This window comes from Apteryx rowi, unplaced genomic scaffold, assembly GCF_003343035.1.
Source record: "Apteryx rowi isolate R43461 unplaced genomic scaffold, aptRow1 scaffold_71, whole genome shotgun sequence".
Taxonomy (NCBI): Eukaryota; Metazoa; Chordata; class Aves; order Apterygiformes; family Apterygidae; genus Apteryx; species Apteryx rowi.
This window is the reverse complement of record NW_020450994.1, coordinates 917,794-938,259: the sequence shown is the minus strand read 5'-3', so window position 1 is coordinate 938,259 and position 20,466 is coordinate 917,794. Positions and strand designations below refer to the sequence as shown.

General features: G+C 39.6%; 1 protein-coding gene across 5 annotated transcripts in view; it reads left to right on the top strand.

The window, feature by feature from the left end:
• Positions 1 to 20,466, top strand: part of SLC1A3 (solute carrier family 1 member 3) — a 65,640-nt gene that overhangs the window by 40,782 nt on the left and 4,392 nt on the right. The window contains exons 1-6 of one of the 5 annotated variants that reach the window (XM_026087226.1): positions 2,196 to 2,379; positions 4,691 to 4,895; positions 6,320 to 6,362; positions 15,007 to 15,302; positions 16,737 to 16,970; positions 19,137 to 19,331. In XM_026087226.1, the coding sequence (XP_025943011.1) occupies positions 4,726 to 4,895; positions 6,320 to 6,362; positions 15,007 to 15,302; positions 16,737 to 16,970; positions 19,137 to 19,331 (938 nt within the window). In that variant the 5' untranslated portion in view covers positions 2,196 to 2,379; positions 4,691 to 4,725. Of the gene's footprint in view, positions 1 to 2,195; positions 2,380 to 4,690; positions 4,896 to 6,319; positions 6,363 to 8,205; positions 8,304 to 15,006; positions 15,303 to 16,736; positions 16,971 to 19,136; positions 19,332 to 20,466 lie in introns of those variants that run through there. The other 4 variants (XM_026087225.1, XM_026087227.1, XM_026087229.1 and 1 more) reach the window with 4 other exon arrangements.

Sequence of the window (20,466 nt, the reverse complement as noted above, 5' to 3'; positions counted from 1 at the left end):
TTTTGTTTCAGAAAAAGCAAAAAAAGAAGAATCTTGCTACTTGCCCACTGCGGCAAGTGCATACCACTTATTACTGGAACTATTTAAGGCTGATGAGTCTAAAGAAAGCCATCCCATTTAAAAACTGGTAATTATAGGCCCTGATTCAGCAAACCACATTAGTTAACAATTACCATTAAGGATTAAATGTAATTCCAAGAATGCTTTGCTGACTAGGGATTTAGATGCAGAAATAGGGCCTCGGTCATAACAGCTGCTGACCAGTTATCACTGTTATAAATGTGCATATTCCTTCTATTATGTAAATATGTATATTCCTTTTTTTCTAAAAAAGCTTTTAAAAAAAAGCAGGTAGCAACTCTTAGGTACTGCTATAGCAAAGATAGGAATGTGCTTAAACTCAAATGTCATATTTAAATAGCTTACAGTTTATGGCTTTGGGACACTGGGCTTCTCTGCAAGAAATCAGTTGATCCAGTTGCACTAATTAAAGTTCTGAAGTTGTAGGACATTTTAGCATAGGCTCTGCTTTTTGGCTTTTAAGATAACTACTTGGATTTTTTTTTTTTTTTTTTTTGAACAAGCAGCTCCAGAGCTATTGGTTTATATATTATTTAAAGAGAATATGCTCAAGATATTTTATCTTTGAACTTACTGAAGAGCACAATATCATCACTCTGTGTTTAGCTCCATGCCTTAGTATAATCCAAAATTGCAAAGTAAACTATGTACAGCCTGCCTGTTATGTTGAGGAAATTAATAAGCAGAAGTATAGAAATAGAAGTACCTCTAAATTTATAAATTCCAGAATTCAGTAGAAGCTAGAATCATAAGTGCACTAAAATAACAATATAATTGACACAAAAAGAGTAATAATATAGTAGCTATTCAAAAAAATTACTGCTTGATTAGTTCATGCTAATTTGCAGAATGATAAAGAATAAAGCAATGATTAACAATTCAGAGGTTTTAATAAACTTCCCTAACAACAATTTCTTCTCCTTTTCCTGCATCCTTTCTCGCTCTTTTTCCTTCTCTCGCCATTACCCTCCTTATTTGCTTGCTGCCTTTCCTACCTCTTAAAAATATTCTCATTGCTCCCCTTTGTTAAAAGACCAACGTAGCGCTTTGCTTTCTGTCCTGGCACTCTGCAGAGCTCCTTGTTATGTCTTGATTTCCCCCGCAGCGTGACTGGTTCCCCGCTTACTTCCGAAGCGAGGGAAGGAGGGGGCGAAGGGGGAGGACAGGAGCGCGGGCTGCGGTTTGTTTGCAGTCTGCCGGCCTCGGGCCTGCCCCTTCCTTTCTTCCCTTCCTTCGCTGCCCATCCGTACCGACAGTCCTCCCCGTTCACGCTGGCTGCGCGCGCACGAGCTGGGCGAGATGACGGGCTCGCCGCTCGGGGTCGCCTGGGCGACGTCGGGCATCCCCGGGCGAGGGGGCCGGTGGCACGGCAGAGTTTCCCAGGCCCCTCGGCGGAGGGCAGGGAGGCGGCCGAGAGGCCGGAGCCAGCAGCCCTGCGGAGGAGCGAGCGGCGAGCGGGAGGCAAGGGGCGCACGCATCTCCTGCCGGACACGGGCGGCTCTGTGAAAGGACGGAGCGAGGCTACGATGGTCTGCGATGCACGAAAGCTTCGGCGCTCGCTTTACTGCTTCGCCATTAAGGGCCCTTCCAGAGACCCACTCGCCTCCGAGAAATCTTGCCAACCTCTGAAAACGCAAAGAGAACGAAACGCTTCGTTTTCTCATGTTCTAAAAACAGATTTGAAATATTTTTTTAGATAATCCCCGTTGTTGGTACGCTGGAAGCTTTCGCGGCTTGGAGCCTGGCAGGTAGCGCGTGTGGCCCTGGAGAGCGGCCCGGGTTCCCGCTAGCGCCAGCGGGAGGGGGGCTGCCCCGCAGCTCCCCCGCAGCCGCTCTCCGAGCCGAGAACCTGCTTCTCCGCACAGCTCTTGCTCGTGCCTACGCCTGCCAGCCCTCCGCTTTGACTGCTTGCTGCTGTACGCGCCACCGGCGGTTAGCGCTCATGAGGAGAGGAGCTGCTGCCCCCCACTTTCAAGCTCAAAAGCCACGGCACGGCAAGCAGGAGCGGAAGCGCGAGCGAGCAGCTAAAGCAAGGGGCGGCGCAGTCACGCGTGGCGGGAAGCCACGCTGGAAAGCAGCTCACAAAGACAGGAGCAAGACTCGTGCCCCTGACGTACCGCTGCACACGGCGCGTCGCTCTGGCCCAGGACCAGTCCAGGGAGGAAGCAGGATCACAAGCTCTAATCCTTCAGCACAGCAAGCCTTGGTGTAAGATGTGCCCTACGCTGACTCCTAGTGATTTTTGGCGTGTAGGGGACACAGGCCAGTCTCAAGTGTAGAGCGCAACGAAAGAAATTGGTAAGCACCTAAGCCTGTGAACCCTCCGGCTGACGGCGCTCAGTGTCTGGCCCGGAGCCTGTTCCCCGGCAGGGGCAGGGATGAGGAACGGCTTGATTTAACAGCTGTGCATTTCCCAGTCTTCGCACCAAACTACATAGGTTCAGTTTAGCTCTTCACATTCAGGATGCAACCAAGTTTAAAACTACACTTAGCTAAAATAAAAAATACACTGCCCATTTCTGCTACTTTAGAAATGGCAAGTAAGAACATAAATCAATTTAAATTAAAAATATATAAAGACTAATTTGACACATGCAGTTTGCATGCATTTTTTTCACATCCTAAATTGACTACTTTTTAAGTTACATACTGATACTTTAAAAATAAAATTCGTAACAAAAGCTTTCTGATATAAGCATTGTAGAACTCATTATCAGATCTGCAAAACCTCCAATAATTATTAACTTTATTTTTAAGCATTAATTAATTATAGTAACATTTGCATTATTTTAAGGAATCTAAAAAAGCAAGAAATTCTCCATCCAGTGACAGGGTGGCTTTAGGATTTACTTTCTGTTTATAAAAATAGGAAAGCTATTTATTACTTGCTAGCATTTACCATCTTCCTCACAGAATTTCAAAACGTATAAATGTGCACTTACCACAACCAAGTATTATCATCTAGTTTTACTGATGCAAGAGCGGAGCAGAGAAGTTAAGGATCAGACGCTTCAAATGTTGGGTTTCCATTTTCAGTTTCATATTGTGCCTGTAACGCTTTGTTTTTCTACTACAATGGCCCATATAAATCAAGCAGCTCAGGGAGCAAGTCTATTGACGTGAATTTTGTGGGTACAGATCTTACTGGCACTAATGGCTTCTGCTGAAAGGCCAGGCATGCCCCAGCTGAAATGAAAGGGTAAGTGTGAAGCATGTGATTAGTTTTATACTTTGAAGATTCGATCGGAGCCTGGAATACAGCCTTGATCTCAGTACAATCAGTGATTAGCTAGAGCGGTTTCACTGTAACTCCAGTAGTACGTATTCCCTCCTTTGTAAGATAGAAGTGTGCTATATCTGTAATGATAGGCATTTTGAGAAAATATTTAGTTTTGCCCAGTCATGATTCTAGTTTTATATTTCCATATTATTTACATTCGGGCACTTCTTTTGCCCTATTTTGCATGCTTTTTCCTGCAAAATGGGCAATCCAGAGCAAAAAGTGGGCAACTTTCATTATATTCTATACATACAAAGATAGAACCTGGATAAACATGTGGACAGTCAGTCAAGGTTTGGATCAGACGGTGCCATATAGGGGTCCATAGGAGGAGATAATAAAGGGCTCCATTTCCTGACCTCTTTCATCGTTCGGCACTTTGAAGGCAAGACTCCAACAAGAAACATTAGCGGCATTCGAGACAGCTGGTGCAGGCCTCCGAATGAAGTATGGGAAGTTACTTGATGACTTGAAATTGTAAGGAGAGGCACACTAACTGCACCTGTTTGGAAAGAGAGGGAGCGTTTCCATTTCGGACAGCACTCATGAGACACTCTTGCTCAGAGAGTCGGAGTTCCCCTGGGGCAGAGCTGCACATTCACTTAAAAACCATGGTCCAGCCCTGTTGGTGCAATGTGATGAACAAATACTTTAGCAGATGCCACACTGAGCGCCCTAGTATTCAGACGCATTAAGACCAGCCAAGAATTAGGATTAATGTCACAAGTTTTGCAAAGCTTATAAAAGACTCTAAAAGACTCTAAATGCTTATTCATACAATAGCGAGCATTTTCTGAAACCAGCTAACAGCGTTTAATCTATTTTAACTCCCATGGCTTGGGACAAAGGTAAACTCAGGTCATTCCATTAAGAATTGACGAGAACTCTTCATACGTCTTAATTGTAGCAAGCATTATCAACATCACTTGAGAGTGCTGTTTCCTTTCTTACCATTACAAATTAGGTGCAGATTTCTAAGGTGCATTTTTCAGACTATGGTAACTATGCTAATTAAAAACTCTGTGTATTGCCTCAGTGGAATATAGGAAAAGCTACGCTGCATCAGACCAATAATCTTTGCCTTATTAACATGTGTTAACATAGCACAGAAAGCTGTAACTCTTGTAATAGTTCTGCAATAACAAGCAACAGGGGTGGGATGGGAAGACACTGGCAGTATGGGCTGCAACAGAGGGCCAGCATATGCTGGAGAGCTTTAGATGTCCTGGTTGTCAAAACTCTTCCCACAAAACCATTTTCATGATGCTGAGTTTACAGTCTTTGCTCTCAACTGTATGAGGTATATGTCCTTGTGCTTAAATTTACTAGGAATTGCTGCCCTGGATAGTAAAGCATCAGGGAAGATGGGAGTCCGAGCAGTAGTCTACTACATGAGTACTACGATCATTGCTGTACTGATTGGTATAATCATTGTGGTCATCATCCACCCTGGGAAAGGCACAAAAGAAAACATGCACAGAGAAGGCAAAATTGTGCAAGTGACAGCAGCAGATGCCTTTCTTGATTTAATCAGGTATGGCTATGATATTGCACATTTTCTCTCCCAGTAACAACAACAGTACTACTTAGAGTCACACCATGACAGTAGAGAATTTTAGACAGGGACTGGATAAACTACCCAGATGTCTTTCAACTAGGTGACACCAATGTCTCTAACACCAACAACACTACAAATTAAAGAACAATACATGGATTTGTTTTCAAATCAGGCTAAGTTGCAAGGGAAGAAACTGCTTTTAAAAATCGAAGCAATATTACACACACACAAAAGATTTCTGTCCTGCTGTCTGCATGGGTCTTTTTCCTTCCTTCCACAGCACAGTCCTTATTACCAAATTCCTCTGCTTTCCTTTACTTCCAACTTTTGACAGGTTTCTCACTCCACTTGAAACCCTGATTTAGTTACTCATCTTGGTTTTGAATTGTAGCTCCCAAACTAGGTCCATCTTCTTAACTTTGTATATTTGTAGGTATGGGAAGGGAATTCGAGCAAGAGGCAAGTAAAATACTTGGAACAAAGGAGCACAGATGTGACAGCTGTTTTTCTCCTTGCTCAGAGAGGCTCTGCAGTGCCTCTTTTGTGCAGCTAACATGTCCTAGATGTATTCCAGGGAGTAGGGAGGCTGAAGTATTGAGCTCAGAAGCTTTTCCACAGGTAAAGGCCAAAAATTTGTGTTATACTAACCCCCTTGGAGAAGTCAGAGACACGGAGAAAGGCCTCCAAGAGTCATGCTCCCAGGAAGGGGGACTTCAGAAAGACCCATGAAGAGGTTTACCCTCGGGTTCCTCAAGATTTATTCAGTTAGGCTGCCTCTAATCCCATCAGAAATGTCACCATTATGGAAAATAAACAGACAAACAAAACCTCCCTATGTAAAAAGTACACACATGCACACATATAAATTTATATGTGTGTATGTAACTTACTAAAGAATATTCAAACTTTGGGAATATTTATTAATATTAATATTAATCACAACAAGACAGTAGATTGAGTAATAGAAGTCAAGACACCCTAAGCTACGTGACTGTAAAAATTATTTGAGAAGTGGAAGTGCACTAAATATTAATGACTTTTTTATTAATCTGTATTCAGACAGCATTAATAAATACAAAATTAAAAGTCGGCACAGAGCCACAGAGCTTTGTTTGGCAATTTAGCTAATACTCTGCTTCATAAGGTGACTCGCTGTGCACCACTGGGTACAGAGATCACAATCGACATTATCTATCCAACCCTGCTGTTTCTTGTCCTGATAAAGCCAACCAGACCAATGGTATATGCGAAGCTCTGCTCACTGTATGCATAAATACATACCTGTTCATCTTAGGACTCCTTTGGTAATTAGCTGATCTATTCCTTTCTATAGCCGTGCGGCTACTTAAGGTATTACTAGAATCTTATTATTCTCATGTTCTTTTCTTTCCTTTTCACAGAAATATGTTCCCTCCAAACTTGGTGGAAGCTTGCTTTAAACAGGTAAAAATGTTTTGCTATTTCCAAATGAAACTCTATTACCATAGCTTTGTATAATAAAATAAGAAAGTGAAATGTAATAGTGTTTTCTTTAGGATTATCATATGCTTTCACTTGTACTTATAGCAGTAACAAACCTTATGTACCCTGCCAGCTGTCACCAAAAACCCTCCAATCTAATCTGTGCCTTGTTTTCATTCATTCCTTCTCAGTACTTGCTATGAGAAGTGAAGAAAACCCACCTGGCTCAGGAAATCAAAATATTCATTTTCTGAAAAGGACAAATTCATGAGTCTGTAGCAAGCTTCACTACAGTTGATACAGAGTTTCCTTTTCAAAAGGTACCTGTTGTAAGGAGAAAATAAAAGTAACTAGTTAAATTTCTTTTTTTAAAAAAGAGCAATACAGATTCAATGAAACCCATCATGTGTATTGCCATAATCTGACAGCTTTGTACTGACCCCACAGACAGTCTTGAACGGATATTGTTTACCAGTTATTGCTGTGCAACAAAAAAGCTGGAATGTGGAGGTCAAGAAGAAAGAGGATACAGTAAAAAATTTCAAAAGTCAGGCTGTGTTACATCTTGCAGAATAATTTTAAAAATACACTAAAAGTTTCCTTAGTCATATAAACAGAGAACAATAGAAAGCAGTGACCTTCTACATTAAAGATTTGTTCAAGATTAAAGATAAACTACACTCAGCCCTAAAAACAACAAATACCATGCCTCTGCTTTCAGTAAGGATGATGATGAACTCAGGGCAGTGATGGGGAATGGCAGTATGGAAATACAAAAGTCTGTATCTGAACTAGATAACAAAATTCAAAGAATTTAAGGTAATCAAGTCTCAGAACAACATCATCTTTTTCTCAAAATAATGAAAAAATTAGGGCATACCATTACAGGTCTGGTAGTAAGCATTTTACTAAATCTGTCAGGTTGGGGAATTATTGTCTACAACTGGTGAAAGCAATCATATGGCCTTTCAAATTGCAGTTTCAGAAAGATTGGGGAATTGATTTAGGTGGTTAGTAACTAATAAGCCTAATCTCAGTTGTGCTGGAGGATGGAAAAACCCTGAAGGAAAGAGTAAAAACTTAGTAATAAATGAAAGATATATGAAAAGCAGGATAAAGGTTAACACAGGCTTCTGAAATATGGATTGTACCAGATTAACCTCTTGCCTTTCTTTCAAAAGCTTGCTGATTTTCTCCCTTCACCCTTTTTTTTGTGTGTGCCACAGAAGTGCAATAGCTCTAATCTATTTAGACTTCTGAAAACCAGTGTATTTAAAACCATGGAGGAAGGGAAATAGCTGAGGAGGGGATAAGATTATTGTAAGAACTGTAAAATTCATGGAAAGGAGGCCCATCTGGAGATAACAGAAGTTGCTGTAGGACAGGTCGTGGGCCTAGTTCAATTGATATTTTTATGAATGACGTATTGCCACAAAATGCACAAATGAAATTTATTGATGACACAACAGTTGAAGCACTTGATATCAGCCAAAGATACTGGCATGCCCCTGGCACAGTATAATATAAATCACAACAGCAAAGTGAATTGGCCCTTGCAGAGACTGGCATGCTTGGTATCTCCTTACAGCTCTGTGTCACATTCCAGATATACTCTTGGGAACTAACAGGAATTTGTGTTTTGAGATGGGAACTCATCGTCAGGAAAAAAGAAAAAAAGAAAGAAAAAAGCCCTAGCCTACCTCCAGGATATATTAGGCGAGATAACTCCAGTAGAAGAAATAAAGTATTGCTACTACCAGAAAAGGCACAAGTGAAATTTTGTCTGGAACACCCAGTACGTTCTAGTCCCTCCATTCAAGGAAGATGCATGCAAAGTGGGCACAGTGGAGGGAGCAGTTGCTGGGATTCTCACATGAACACAGCGTATCAAGCAAAAAGAAGCTTGCTTTAGAAGCTGCTCAGGTACAAAACACCAGAGTGGGAACAGAGCTGCTTAAGATAAAATGTTTATACAGGAAGAAATGGAAATCAATTTACCATGACTAAATTTGAAGTGGAAATTAGTGTAAGGTTAACCTTCCTTACCTAAAAGGTGAAGTCCTGGAAAAAAACCTTTAAATAGGAGTTTTGGGGACAAACCAGCTCATCAGTTTTAAGATACAGCTTGAAAAATTCATTCAGTTAGGTATTCTACAACAACAGAAAACTCAACTCAGTGACTAGCAGTCCTAAATCCTATGTTCTTAATTAAAAATGTCCTGTAGATTCTGTTTACATTATATATATTGTATTTCTAATGTGCTTTACAGTTTAAAGGGATTTCCCAGAAACAGTTCAATAAGCAGGAAATGTTTCATGACAGTTGTTTCTGACTTTCATCAGCAGATATGCTTACTGAGGCACCAGGTTTTTAAATCTGTCATACTGATGCTATTAGTTTTTGAATCAAGTATCAAAATCAAGATCTTTAGGCATAAAAAAACACTTTACAGGAGAAACAAGAATGTATAAGATTCATAGGTGCCCAGATGACACTGTACATCTGACCCTATAACCTTCTTTTCAAAAATTTACATCATATTTTTCATATGTTTCTCAGAAGATTTATAAAGAACGATTATCCATCTGGCACTAATCAGGCTCTGTAACACTGTGTTTGCCGGCCCAAACACAGACTGCTCGTAATACTCCACACTCGCAGGGTTTATACTGATACACAGCTGTGCCCATATGGAAACCCCACTCACATATATGCTCCACGTTCAAATCACATCTTTTGGTATATTAGCTGCTTACAATCTGTCTTACAGTACCCGTAGGCAAGTTTGTTTCCTGACTGTACTGGAACCCACTGGAAGCTTTTTCTCCTTCGTTCTCATTGTCGCTAGCATACAGGTACCCTACTGACTGTGTGAGGACTCACAGCAAGGTTTGAACCTGTTACTGTCCCCATCAGTTGCAGGCACCTCCCAAAGCAGCTCCACCAACACACAGAACCAGCTACCATTTGCAAAGTTTTTACCTTATACCTCACGCTCAAAAGATCAACTATTACTGAAATGTTGCAATGCTAAGACATGGAAAATTGCACTTTCCTTAGCAGAATTCATTTTAGTGAGGTAAAGAAGTTTTCTGGGTGTGAAATTGCTCTCGTGCAAAATGAAAGGGAAGGGCTGTGTGCAGCGTGATAACCAAGGTGGGAAGCTGAAGGACAACAGGCTGCTAGATGGAGCTGGGAAAGAGTTGATAGGATTGCTGATGGGAGAAGAGCCTGGAGGAGGACTAGGACCCTAGGGTTCATTCAGGAAAGATCTTCGCATTCAGTCTGCTGCTCCTTTGGATTCCCTTTCCTGCTCTTCTTTCTCAGCAAGCCCCTGCGGTAGACAGGATTGTTGCCGCCTCCTTCTTTGCCCATCTTCTTCCCAGGAAACAGGAGGAATGATGGATCCAAGTGCCCCTTCCCCTCCAGAACGGCCCCTCCACTGTAGATCCCAGAAGCCAGGAAGAGTCCCTGCAGGAGCAACAGAGAGCCCACCGAAGAGCTATGGAAATCCTTACATTTAAACCTCCACCTGAGAAACAGCAGAACCATTTCAGGCCTAACCGGTACCATTCAGCACCTTGTAGCAGGAAGGCCTGTAGGGACAGGTATCCACCCTTGCCTAGCAAGTGAAGTTAAGAGTAATAACCTGGTAAGTGCTGGGCTTTAGCTTCACTCCAGTCTTTGCTAGCTACCCCCCTCTCCCTGTCAAAGCCCAAAGTCCTGCTGGCACTCTGCCGCTATCAGTACTTCCGCCAATTATATCAATGGCAGATGGGGATCACTGGAAATAGCCAATTTTTAAACCAGACAGTAAACTTTCTGGTGCTGGCTATTTCCATGTGACACATGTTGCTGCCTTCGCTATGTGCTGATCCTTTGGGTTTGGGGGGATTTTTATCAGTTACAGGAGAATCTGAAAAGATTGAGTGCAGACAAACCTTCGATGCTTATCTAAAGCTATCCAATTTCGGGATATCTTAAGAAATCTTTGATATCTTTCACTTCTGTCCTTTATCTCTTCATTTCTCTTTCTTTGCTAGATTTGAAGATCCTATCTATGCTGGGGCTAAGCAGTTATAAGCAGCCTGCTTCGTAGGCAGATACTGCTTTTTATCTGCTCATTCTTCATGCTGTGCTTGAGGATGTATCAAAAGACAAAAGAAACACAAGTGAACTTGGGACATCTGGAGAAGGAGAATCAGTCTAACAGTTTTGGTGGGCGGGTGGACACTGTGTTGTAAATATGCAGAATCTGATGCCAGCTGAACTAGAAAGGTGCATCTGATAACTGCGTTTCTTCTGATAGGTTTTTAATTAATATTCTTCCCTTAGCTCATCTTTATCAAGTGGCTTGGAAGTGTTAATCACATATCCATACATGTGATTACTAACTAATACATACTGTCTATTCCTAGTGATAGTCTTGGCTGGTTGAGATATACTTTAAACCTGTTTCATCCATTCTTCTGTAGATACTTTGCATGCGTTCACACAGGTCCATATGGAAATGAAAGAAAAACTAAATCAGGAAGATGGGATATCATTGTCTTATTTTCTTCATTTCTTTTCATTTTTTTAGGCTTGCATTTAAGGTTCAGAGGAATGGGCTAGCAAGCTTGTTGCTTTTAAAGTCATTATCACTAAAAACTGCACCACCACATTGACTCAGCACAGATAGAACTAATTTTACTATCTCAAAGTCCTGGCAGTAAATCAGGAGTTTTCAGAGCAACTACACATGTGATTGCAAGTTAACCACTGGAATGTGCTACTGCAATGGTGTAAAGTTGCTTCTTAAAAAATTATGCAATATATTCAAGAGCTGTGGGTATTTTGTACCGTTAATGAAAACAAAAGAATAACAAAAGCTTAAACAGGTAATTCATTATATTATGCAAGAAAGTAAATATATTGTCTGTTTCATAATGAGATAACTTAATTAAACTTTTTTAAAGGTGTTCGTTAACCCCATGTCTTGCAACGAAGTCCAGAAATGCCATATTTTTATATAAAGTTTAGATAAAGTTCTTGATAGAAAGCTGTTAGGATTAATATGTACCAAATAATATCTACCTTGCTCCTAATTTGCTTTCTATAAATAAAGAAAATGTATGAATATTTTTTATCTAAAACCTTACCAGGCAAAATATCTCTGCCTTGAGACAAAATGGCCCAAACTTATCCTCAGAAATGACAGGACTTCTGTGAGGTTGTACTAGCCCTTCATGGATCATCAGTGTAGGTGTGGAGACTTCCAGTAAAACATATCCGGCTCTTTTGAGATCTCTAGGCCTGCAATGTGTTTTTACATGAGCAGTTTTTCTTTGTCTGATTTCTTCCAATATTGAATGACACAAAAGAATGAGGACTTGCAGAATCATAGTATGATATTAAAATATCAGTTTGAGCTAAATGAACTTTAGGACAGTTAAGTGTTTTTACTCAGATCTCTGGAGACAGCTGATAACTCTGATTCCCACCAAGATCCAGTACAGATCTGCCTGAAAGTGGGGATCAGCTCACAAAATGATCTGTATCAGAAATATTTCTGCAGAGGAAGTAATGATCAACTCTGCTATTCCCTCATCTATTTCAAAACTTTTGACATTTTCTCCCTGCTTGAAGGTGCTCTTTCATCTGTTGGCCTTTTCACCCTTTTTCACAGTTGGCTTTTTTCATAGAAAATTCCCTTTGTGGGGATCAAGCAATCTTGTATTTTGCCTTTAGTGTCATCTGAGAAGACACTAACAAAAACTAACAAAAACTCAACCTACACTTTTTCCTAGGCAGAAATCTGCTTTTCAGTTCCTTTATTTGATTTTCCTTAATTTCTTTTGCTTCACCAAGAACTTTCTCATGAACACTTCTGATAGATGGCTTTGGGTATAAAAAGACAGATACATCCACAAAGTTAACCTTAACCTCATTTATCAATAATGAGAGAAAGACTAGTTCAATTGACTCTCTCGGAGCAAATAAAGTTGCTGATTCCTGTTGCTCAAGATCCCCATTTTGAATCTCACTCTAAACAAACTGTCTTTCTGCATTGTCCTGCGAAGGGTTCTAGTAAGGTCTTCTCCCTAGGCTAAAGCTAACATTTGTGAATACCTACGTCTTACCAACAGAGCAAGTCAACAGAAAGGGTCTACGTGTCTGTGTACAGCTCTCATAGCTGAAATTGAAAAAGGCTTTGCATTGCTAACTGAGGTCTTAAAATCCCCGCTATAGCTCTGAAGAGACTACTAACTAATAAAGGACCAAAGGCATCCTCCCACTGGAACGCAATTCCAGAATCAATGCAAAAAAGAAGGAATACATTTATTACCTCCTAAGAAGAGTTCCAACTGGATTTTCAAAGGAAAGACACTTTATGTGATGTGCTTTTTCCTCTCTAGCTGCCCAGATCTTTCCCTGTCCCCCCTCATAATTTTTAGGCCCAGTGGCCAATTCCAACCTAATCTGACACAGGGGGAGAAGTCTCAGAAAAACCCAGACTGTGTTGCCACTGAGGAAAAAACAGCTATGACATCTCCTAACCTGTTCTGACAGGCAACAGCCCGTCAGATAATCAGTCTACATCTAACACTGTCGAACAGCCATACCACATGTTGCTTTTGACCTAGTCGAATAGGTAAGAATGAGAGAAGAATCTGAGGGTAATGAAGGAGAACTGGGAAGAAGATAGTTATGATGTGTCTAGGGAAAGTAGGAAATAAATCCATACGAAATCCTGTAGGAAATCAGGCTTTAATTCCAGTGCTCATTAAGCAGTTTGCATTTCAGTGTTGGTCTAATCTGCATGCCCACAAATCCAGCATACTTACCCCTGTCAGACTTTTGCCTTAAGTAATTTCATCTGGGTTTCTTTTCTACTTAAAAACAGAAATTAAAAAAAAATAATATAATTATCATACCCATATACATAAAAAAAGAATTAGAAGTGTTTGATGTACAGTCTTAGGCAGTATTTAAATGGTATTGTCAGGACTGAAATAAAATTCCTTTGGTGTTAACTTCTAGATAATTTCCATTTCCACTCTACTAGCTCTCTGTCACTTGAGCAGGCAATCCCATCCCCTCCTTCCCTGGCTGTGTAGTCCCACTCTCAGTGTTTTGCCATCTCTGGCGTTCAACTGATTCCTCAGTGAGCTGATTCACCTCCTTATCCTTTCCAAAACATGGCCACTTTTTTGCTGGATTAGTTTTCTGTCAATTTAAGGAGTAATACTGGCTCATGGAGAGATCAAACTAGAACTGGCTCAGAGAAGAAAGTATCTCAGAATGGATGGGAGCGGGTGAGGGAGTGGACCTGTGCTTTTCAGCGTCAGCTGACTATTACAACAGCTCAGCTCTCTTGTCTAACTGCAGCCCAAGTCTTACAGCTTTTCTACAAATTTCATTTAAAGCTCAAGAGTAGCTGACCTCCATGGACATTTGTTTTGCTATATTTTATTCAGAAATTTTCCATAAAGCGACTCTTACTTGAAATTCTAAAGATCTTTAAGCCTTCAGGGGATACGGCAAATATCTGTTAGGAGTGCATCAAAACTATTCAGGTATGGAAAATAACAGAAACGCAGATCAGTGTTTCTAAATGCTGATATTCAGGTCTTCCATCTTAGTCAGAAGTACATAAGCTCCATTTCACTCAAATACTTTCAACATGTGCAACACTCTCCAAGTATTACTAATACTACAGTTCTTGGGCTTAATCTTTGCTTTTTTTAGGCAGGCCCAAAGAAATAAAAATCCAAAGTTGCTGAATAATTGACGCTTGCATCCCATTGCTTTAATATGGTATTTAGCATCGCATCCTGAGATAAATTTGAAACATTTTTCTAGAGGTATTTAGTAGTCTTTATGCACAAAAGAATTTAAACAGGACAGGGATGTGGGGCTTTTTGGAGCCCAGAGAGAAATAATCAGGATATGCATCTCTCTTTGGAAAAATAATAGGTGGTGGAAGCCTGGTTTTTGAAGTAGAGATTTAGTGGTATATTGAGATATTGAATTTGATTTGCCTGTCCCATAATGGGACCCCTTCAGGAAGAATCCTTTTCCTAATAAAGAAATAAATCATAACTGGTGATTTATTACTGCAAAAGCAGAGAAAATCAATGGCTTTGCCATGGCAAAGTCCTAATTTCAGGTTTAAAAAAGGAAGAAAGAGGTATGTACTATTTAGGTTGTTTTCAGTCTTATTTTTTTTATTCAAAAAGATGAAAAAGTAAGGAAATCCTGGAGCCCATCAAAAGATTGCAACTATCCATAAAAGACCTATTTTTTAAAAGGAAAAATGTTGGGAAAAATAACAATTTACAAAAACACAAACTAATAATCCATAGTTTTGTCACAAAATTCAGGAGTATGATAAACATGCATATTTGATTTTGACTTATGTATTTGAGATAGTGAGCTCTGGAAGCTAATGGTGAAGCTTTAGCTCTTGTAGTTAATATGGGGGTTTTATGCTGCTTTCAGGAAAGCCAGGTTTTCATCACTGTTCACTTTACCAATAAATATTACATCAAGAATTCAAATGTGCTCCAATATTAATTATTTAATGTGTGATGATTTTTACCTTTGTTTGCTAATTCCTACCTTTCCTTTTTGTTTTACTAGTTCAAAACTAACTATGAGAAAAGGATGTTTAAGGTAGATATTCCACCCAACGACACATCCACAGTGGCTTCCATAATAAGTAATGTGTCCGAAGCAATGGAAGCCCTCACCCGAATGAAAGAGGAAATAGTTCCTGTTCCAGGCTCTGTAAATGGAGTGAATGCCCTTGGCTTGGTGGTTTTTTCAATAAGCTTTGGCCTGGTGATTGGAAGCATGAAGGAGCAAGGTCAGGCATTAAAAGACTTCTTTGATAGCCTGAATGAGGCTATCATGCGACTGGTAGCTCTAATCATGTGGTAAGTGCCTCTTTGATGTATTCTACGTTAAGTCATTAATAGTATTTTTTCATCACAGACATCCGCTGGATAGCAAGTGTTTGTGTTTGGCAGGAAGTCAGACAATAATATCTTAACGGTCTTCTAACTTTCTGGTAAATGAACCAAGGAATTGTAATTAGGTATATCAATAATTTGCCAAAACATACCTACCCTTTCACAAGAGTGATTAAAAATCAGGGGCCATGGCAGAATTTGCCAAGCTTATACAGGCCCATTCTGTATCTTTATAAATAGACAGCAATCACAGCAATATGCCACCAAAGTTTCCTTGTAATCTACTCTGATTTCACTAAAGAAAACTGATAATATTATCTCTACACCTTGTTATCATTACTTTGCACCACAGCTGGTTTCTGCAATTGTGTAGCATACAAATATAAATAAAACCAAAGTATTTTCCCTCAAGCCATTACCTGTGAAGTCTTTTCAACAATGAAGATACAGTATTTATCAGGTAGAAGGTTAAACTATGAAAAGAATAATGTCTGAAATGTCTTGTTGCCTTCTTTACTACAGCAGATTGTCTTACCAAAAAAAAAAGCTAACTAAAAAAAAAACAACCCTACCCAACAGCACATCCACATATGTTTAGTACCTGATGCAAAACTAGAAATAAGTATATTTTTCCAATAAGTAAAATTCTGTTCTTCCAGGAAATGTCTACACAAAGCAAAAGTCTTTTCTCCTTCTTCACAACTACAGTTAAGATAATAAAACAGTGGGTGAGAATTGTCACTTTTGAGAAGTTTCTACATGGATTTGATGGCTAAAAGCGTAATTGAGATATACTGGATAAATGGTGCTCTGTGGTCACTTAGTATAAAAAGATAAGAGAACAATCGTGGAAATAAGGCTGTATCAAAAGTCCATCTGTACCAGGATTATGTTTCTAAAGATCTAAATGAGTCTGACACATAGAGCTAGCTCTTCATTTGTAGCGGTGCTTACCAGAGAGGGAAAAGTAGCTTTTACCACCCTTGCAGCTGCCCCACAATGCAGCCAACCTCTGTTGTACAGGTAGATTCCTGCTATTGTGGTAATTTATCCTGTGCCCCACTGGGAACGGCCAGAAGCAGCCTGAACACTTGAATTCCAAAGGGAGCTCTTCTCTCCAGATGTCTGAAAGGCATGCTATAAATGTTCTTCTCCTGACTTGCTCTTACCAGATCCTGAATCCAACAGAGTCTATCAGAAATGGTCACTGCTGTGATTTTATCCAGGTTGACCTGCTAACAGTTAAAGAGTTAAGATCTTTAACTGCTTCTGAATAATTACGGTGATCCAACCAGTAAAATCCTACATCCATGCATGCATATAAACTAAAAAGGTGTGGATGGGGGAGTGGATTTCTACTTTGTTCAGTACAATATTGATTTGATTTCTTATTTGCAGGTATGCTCCACTTGGAATCCTCTTCTTGATTGCTGGAAAAATTGTTGAGATGGAAGATATGGGTGTGATTGGTGGTCAGCTTGCTATGTATACTGTAACAGTTATCATCGGTTTGCTAATTCATGCCGTCATCGTCCTACCTCTTCTCTACTTCCTGATCACTCGTAAGAACCCTTGGGTATTTATTGGAGGACTGATACAGGCACTAGTTACAGCTTTGGGAACATCTTCCAGGTACAAAATGATATTTTAAGACTATATAATTTTTAATATTATAGGTTTGAGAAACAATTTTGCCTAACATAATTGGTTAACTGCATATTCATAGATAACAAATATTCATTTGGACACTTTATTTCAGTTGTGCTGCTCTCTGATATAGAAGACTATTATCATTATATTGACTTGGACTGTCTATTTTCATCTTCTGTGAGAACCCTTGAGCAGGGTTGAAATAGGTCTGTTTGGTGATGCAGCCTGTACGGTTGGAAGCCTTGTGACTTTGATTAGCCCTGGTGTTTGAGATCTGTAAGTGGTTTGTCCCGGCTTGTTGGCGAAGGACGAAGTTAACAAGCAAAGTTTTACGTCTGTGTATGGCAAAATGGCGAGGCAAACAGGAACATTCAGGAGGGATTCTGAGAGAGTTTGAGAGCCTCTCTTTACAGGTGAAGTTCTAGGCTCAAAATCATAACCTACAACAGAGATGCCACTTTTGCTCTTTGTTGATGAATTCAGAGGGCCTTCAGATGAATAAAAATACTGTTCGTCCCTATGATAAAAGGAAACAGTATTGTATTGAAATATAAATTTCCTGTATCATATGACCATTCATGAAACATCTTCCATTTTAATAAATTAAAAAAATGGCCTCTAAAGATAGATGTTTTCAGTCCACCATTCCTCATAACTATATCTAAGATATTTGGGTTTATTTTAAAGATCTGGATGAGAAGCTATTTAGATCATTAATGTGAAATCTGATTAAGTTTTGTAACACTGAAAAAGCTTTTGAGGGCTTTAAGAAAACTATGCCAGTATACTAATGGGCAAAGGAGGACAATTACTAATTTCACATTTGACATTTTTATGTCAATCCTGGCAAATTAGTGGAATGTCTGGAAAGGTATTTGATTAATAATGATTTTAAAGTGAATGTAATTTAACTAATGCCAGTCAACATAGTGAAATTAAGAGAAAATAAATAGTGGCAAATTAACTTAATACCTATTTTTATGAAATCACAACATTGGTGGGTAACAGTGAGAGCGTTAATGAGATATGTTCAAACTTCTGTAAGACATTCCACTTGGCACTGCTCAAGATGCTGAGTAGGAGCCTACACTGATGCCGGATCAAGAGGACATACTGTAAGTGGATTTAAAACTGTTTAAAATTTAACTGTAAGTTGATTGTCATCAAAATATGACAGATTTTCTAGCAGAATCTTACAAGGTCTTTCTTTACATAACAGTTTATCAGTGATCTGAATGAAAGATAAACTCAGCATTGATAAAGATTTCAGAGACATGAAAGTCTGTGAAGTAGTTAGCAATGAAGAGGCAGATCACTGAGCGAGAGTAATCTAAATTGCTGGGTCTTGAAAAACCTCTTTACTTTGGCGTAATCAGATGTAGAGACATATCTTTAAGCACAAAGAGTACAAGCCACCCTTACAGAATGGCCACATTATCCTTCATTCTGAGGCAATGTCTCTGAAGAGGAATTTGGTGTCATATTGGCTTAGTGGGCATTCCAGTACAATATGAAACAAAAGTGATCAGTTGGGTGATCCTTCAATGAAATGACTACTTACATGATATTTGGATGTACCAACAGGGGAACAAGATTAAGGTGGTAAAGTAATGTAATCATCCATCAGAATGCCTTGTCCAGGGGATCCAGCAAGTAGCCATGAGAACTACTGAAGGAACAGAAAACACACTGAAGGCTTGAATAGCTCAATTTGTTTAACAATGAAAAACATTGCTGAGGAATGATTTAATCGGAATCCCTGGGCACCAAAAATGGGGAGCAGGAATTTTTTAATAGATTCTTCTGCCTAGCATGCCAAAGTATAACAAAATCCAGGGACTGAATACTGAAGTTAAACAAATTCAGACAAGGGACAATGTGGAGAGTGACAGTAATTAACCATTGGATAAACTTTCCAAGGGCATCAGGAGAATCTCCACCATTACAAGTGTTTAAATCCAGCTTGGGTATTTTTTTTTTAAATAGGCTGGTACTTCACATAAAAATTAAGTCATCAAAACCCACATAAACAATTAGAACAGACAATTGTCAGACAGTCTCTTTTGTCATTATAATGCATGACAGTCTTTTTTCTCCCTTTCTGTAGAATTTATACTGTGCATTATTTTCCTTTTTTTTTTTTTTCAGTTCTGCCACACTACCTGTTACATTTAAGTGTCTAGAAGAAATAAACGGAGTGGACAAGCGAGTTACAAGATTTGTTCTCCCAGTTGGTGCTACCATTAATATGGATGGAACGGCTTTATACGAGGCTTTGGCTGCAATTTTCATTGCACAGGTTAACAACTTTGATCTGAACTTTGGGCAGATTATCACAATCAGGTACAGAAGCCATTATTACCTACATCTAATAAAAGCACCTTTGTGATGACTCCTTCTTGCCAGTAAATGAGAGATTAAACAAAAGCGTCTAGAGCTAAAAGCAAGAACTACAGCTACAGTAGCTGACTAAATGTAATGATTTACATCTGCACAGAAGAGGCCCCACAGCACATATTCTCCATTAGGTAAACCTTTAAAAAACTGTAGCATGACGCACCTATCCCTGCACTTAGTAGAGTCATCAGGAGCAGCTTTTAACAACTTTTCAATTTTCTTCCTTAAGATCTCATGCAGCTGTTGGGAGCTGTAGACTTATAATCAGTACCAGATAACTTATAATGCATGTACAAAGCTGCAGCATAAGAGCAGCACAGTGGCATGGTACAGAGCTAATGCTGGGAGGGTAATGTTTTTCTAGTTACGATGGTCTCAGGATACAAGTAGAGCAAGCTATGTAAGGAGCAATAATACCTTTCATTAGACCAATGGATAGAGCTAGAGAAGACAGAGGTGTTTTCAAATACACACGCCTTTACATCTCCGAGAGAACAGCAAACAACCCACTAAGTACCATTTGATGATAACTGATCTGCAGTAATTCCATGATGTTAATCAAACAGTTTAAAAGGAAAGGGTGATAGAGACGTGCAGAAGAGAGGGATGTCAGCAGGGGGGAGGGGGGTACTGTAGGACAGAGAGACAGATGTTTATCACTCAGGAACATTGAAAGTTTAGATATGGTGAACTGGGAATGTAGAAGATTTTCAAAAAGAAGTGCTTCTCTCCATAAAACCCATCAGCTTAATTTAATATTCACCAACAGGAGGCAAAACTGCTTTCACACTCTCATGAGGCACATCCTGAGTCTAAGGCTAATTAGTCTAAGTACTAATACTCATTAGTACTCAGGCTGCTCACTGCCAAATCACTTGACAGAACAAACTTTTCCTAAATCAGGTGTGAACAAGCGTATCTCCATCAAGTTACTAGAGTGTATGATTCAGGGTTTCTGCCAGCTTTCTGCTTTCTGCCGGCTGAATGCCAGCTTCTGTAGAAGAGATGATACTGCACCTGGTGTAAAGGTGTAGTGACATGGACAGACAATACAAATTCCTGTATTAGATTTGCCAGGACA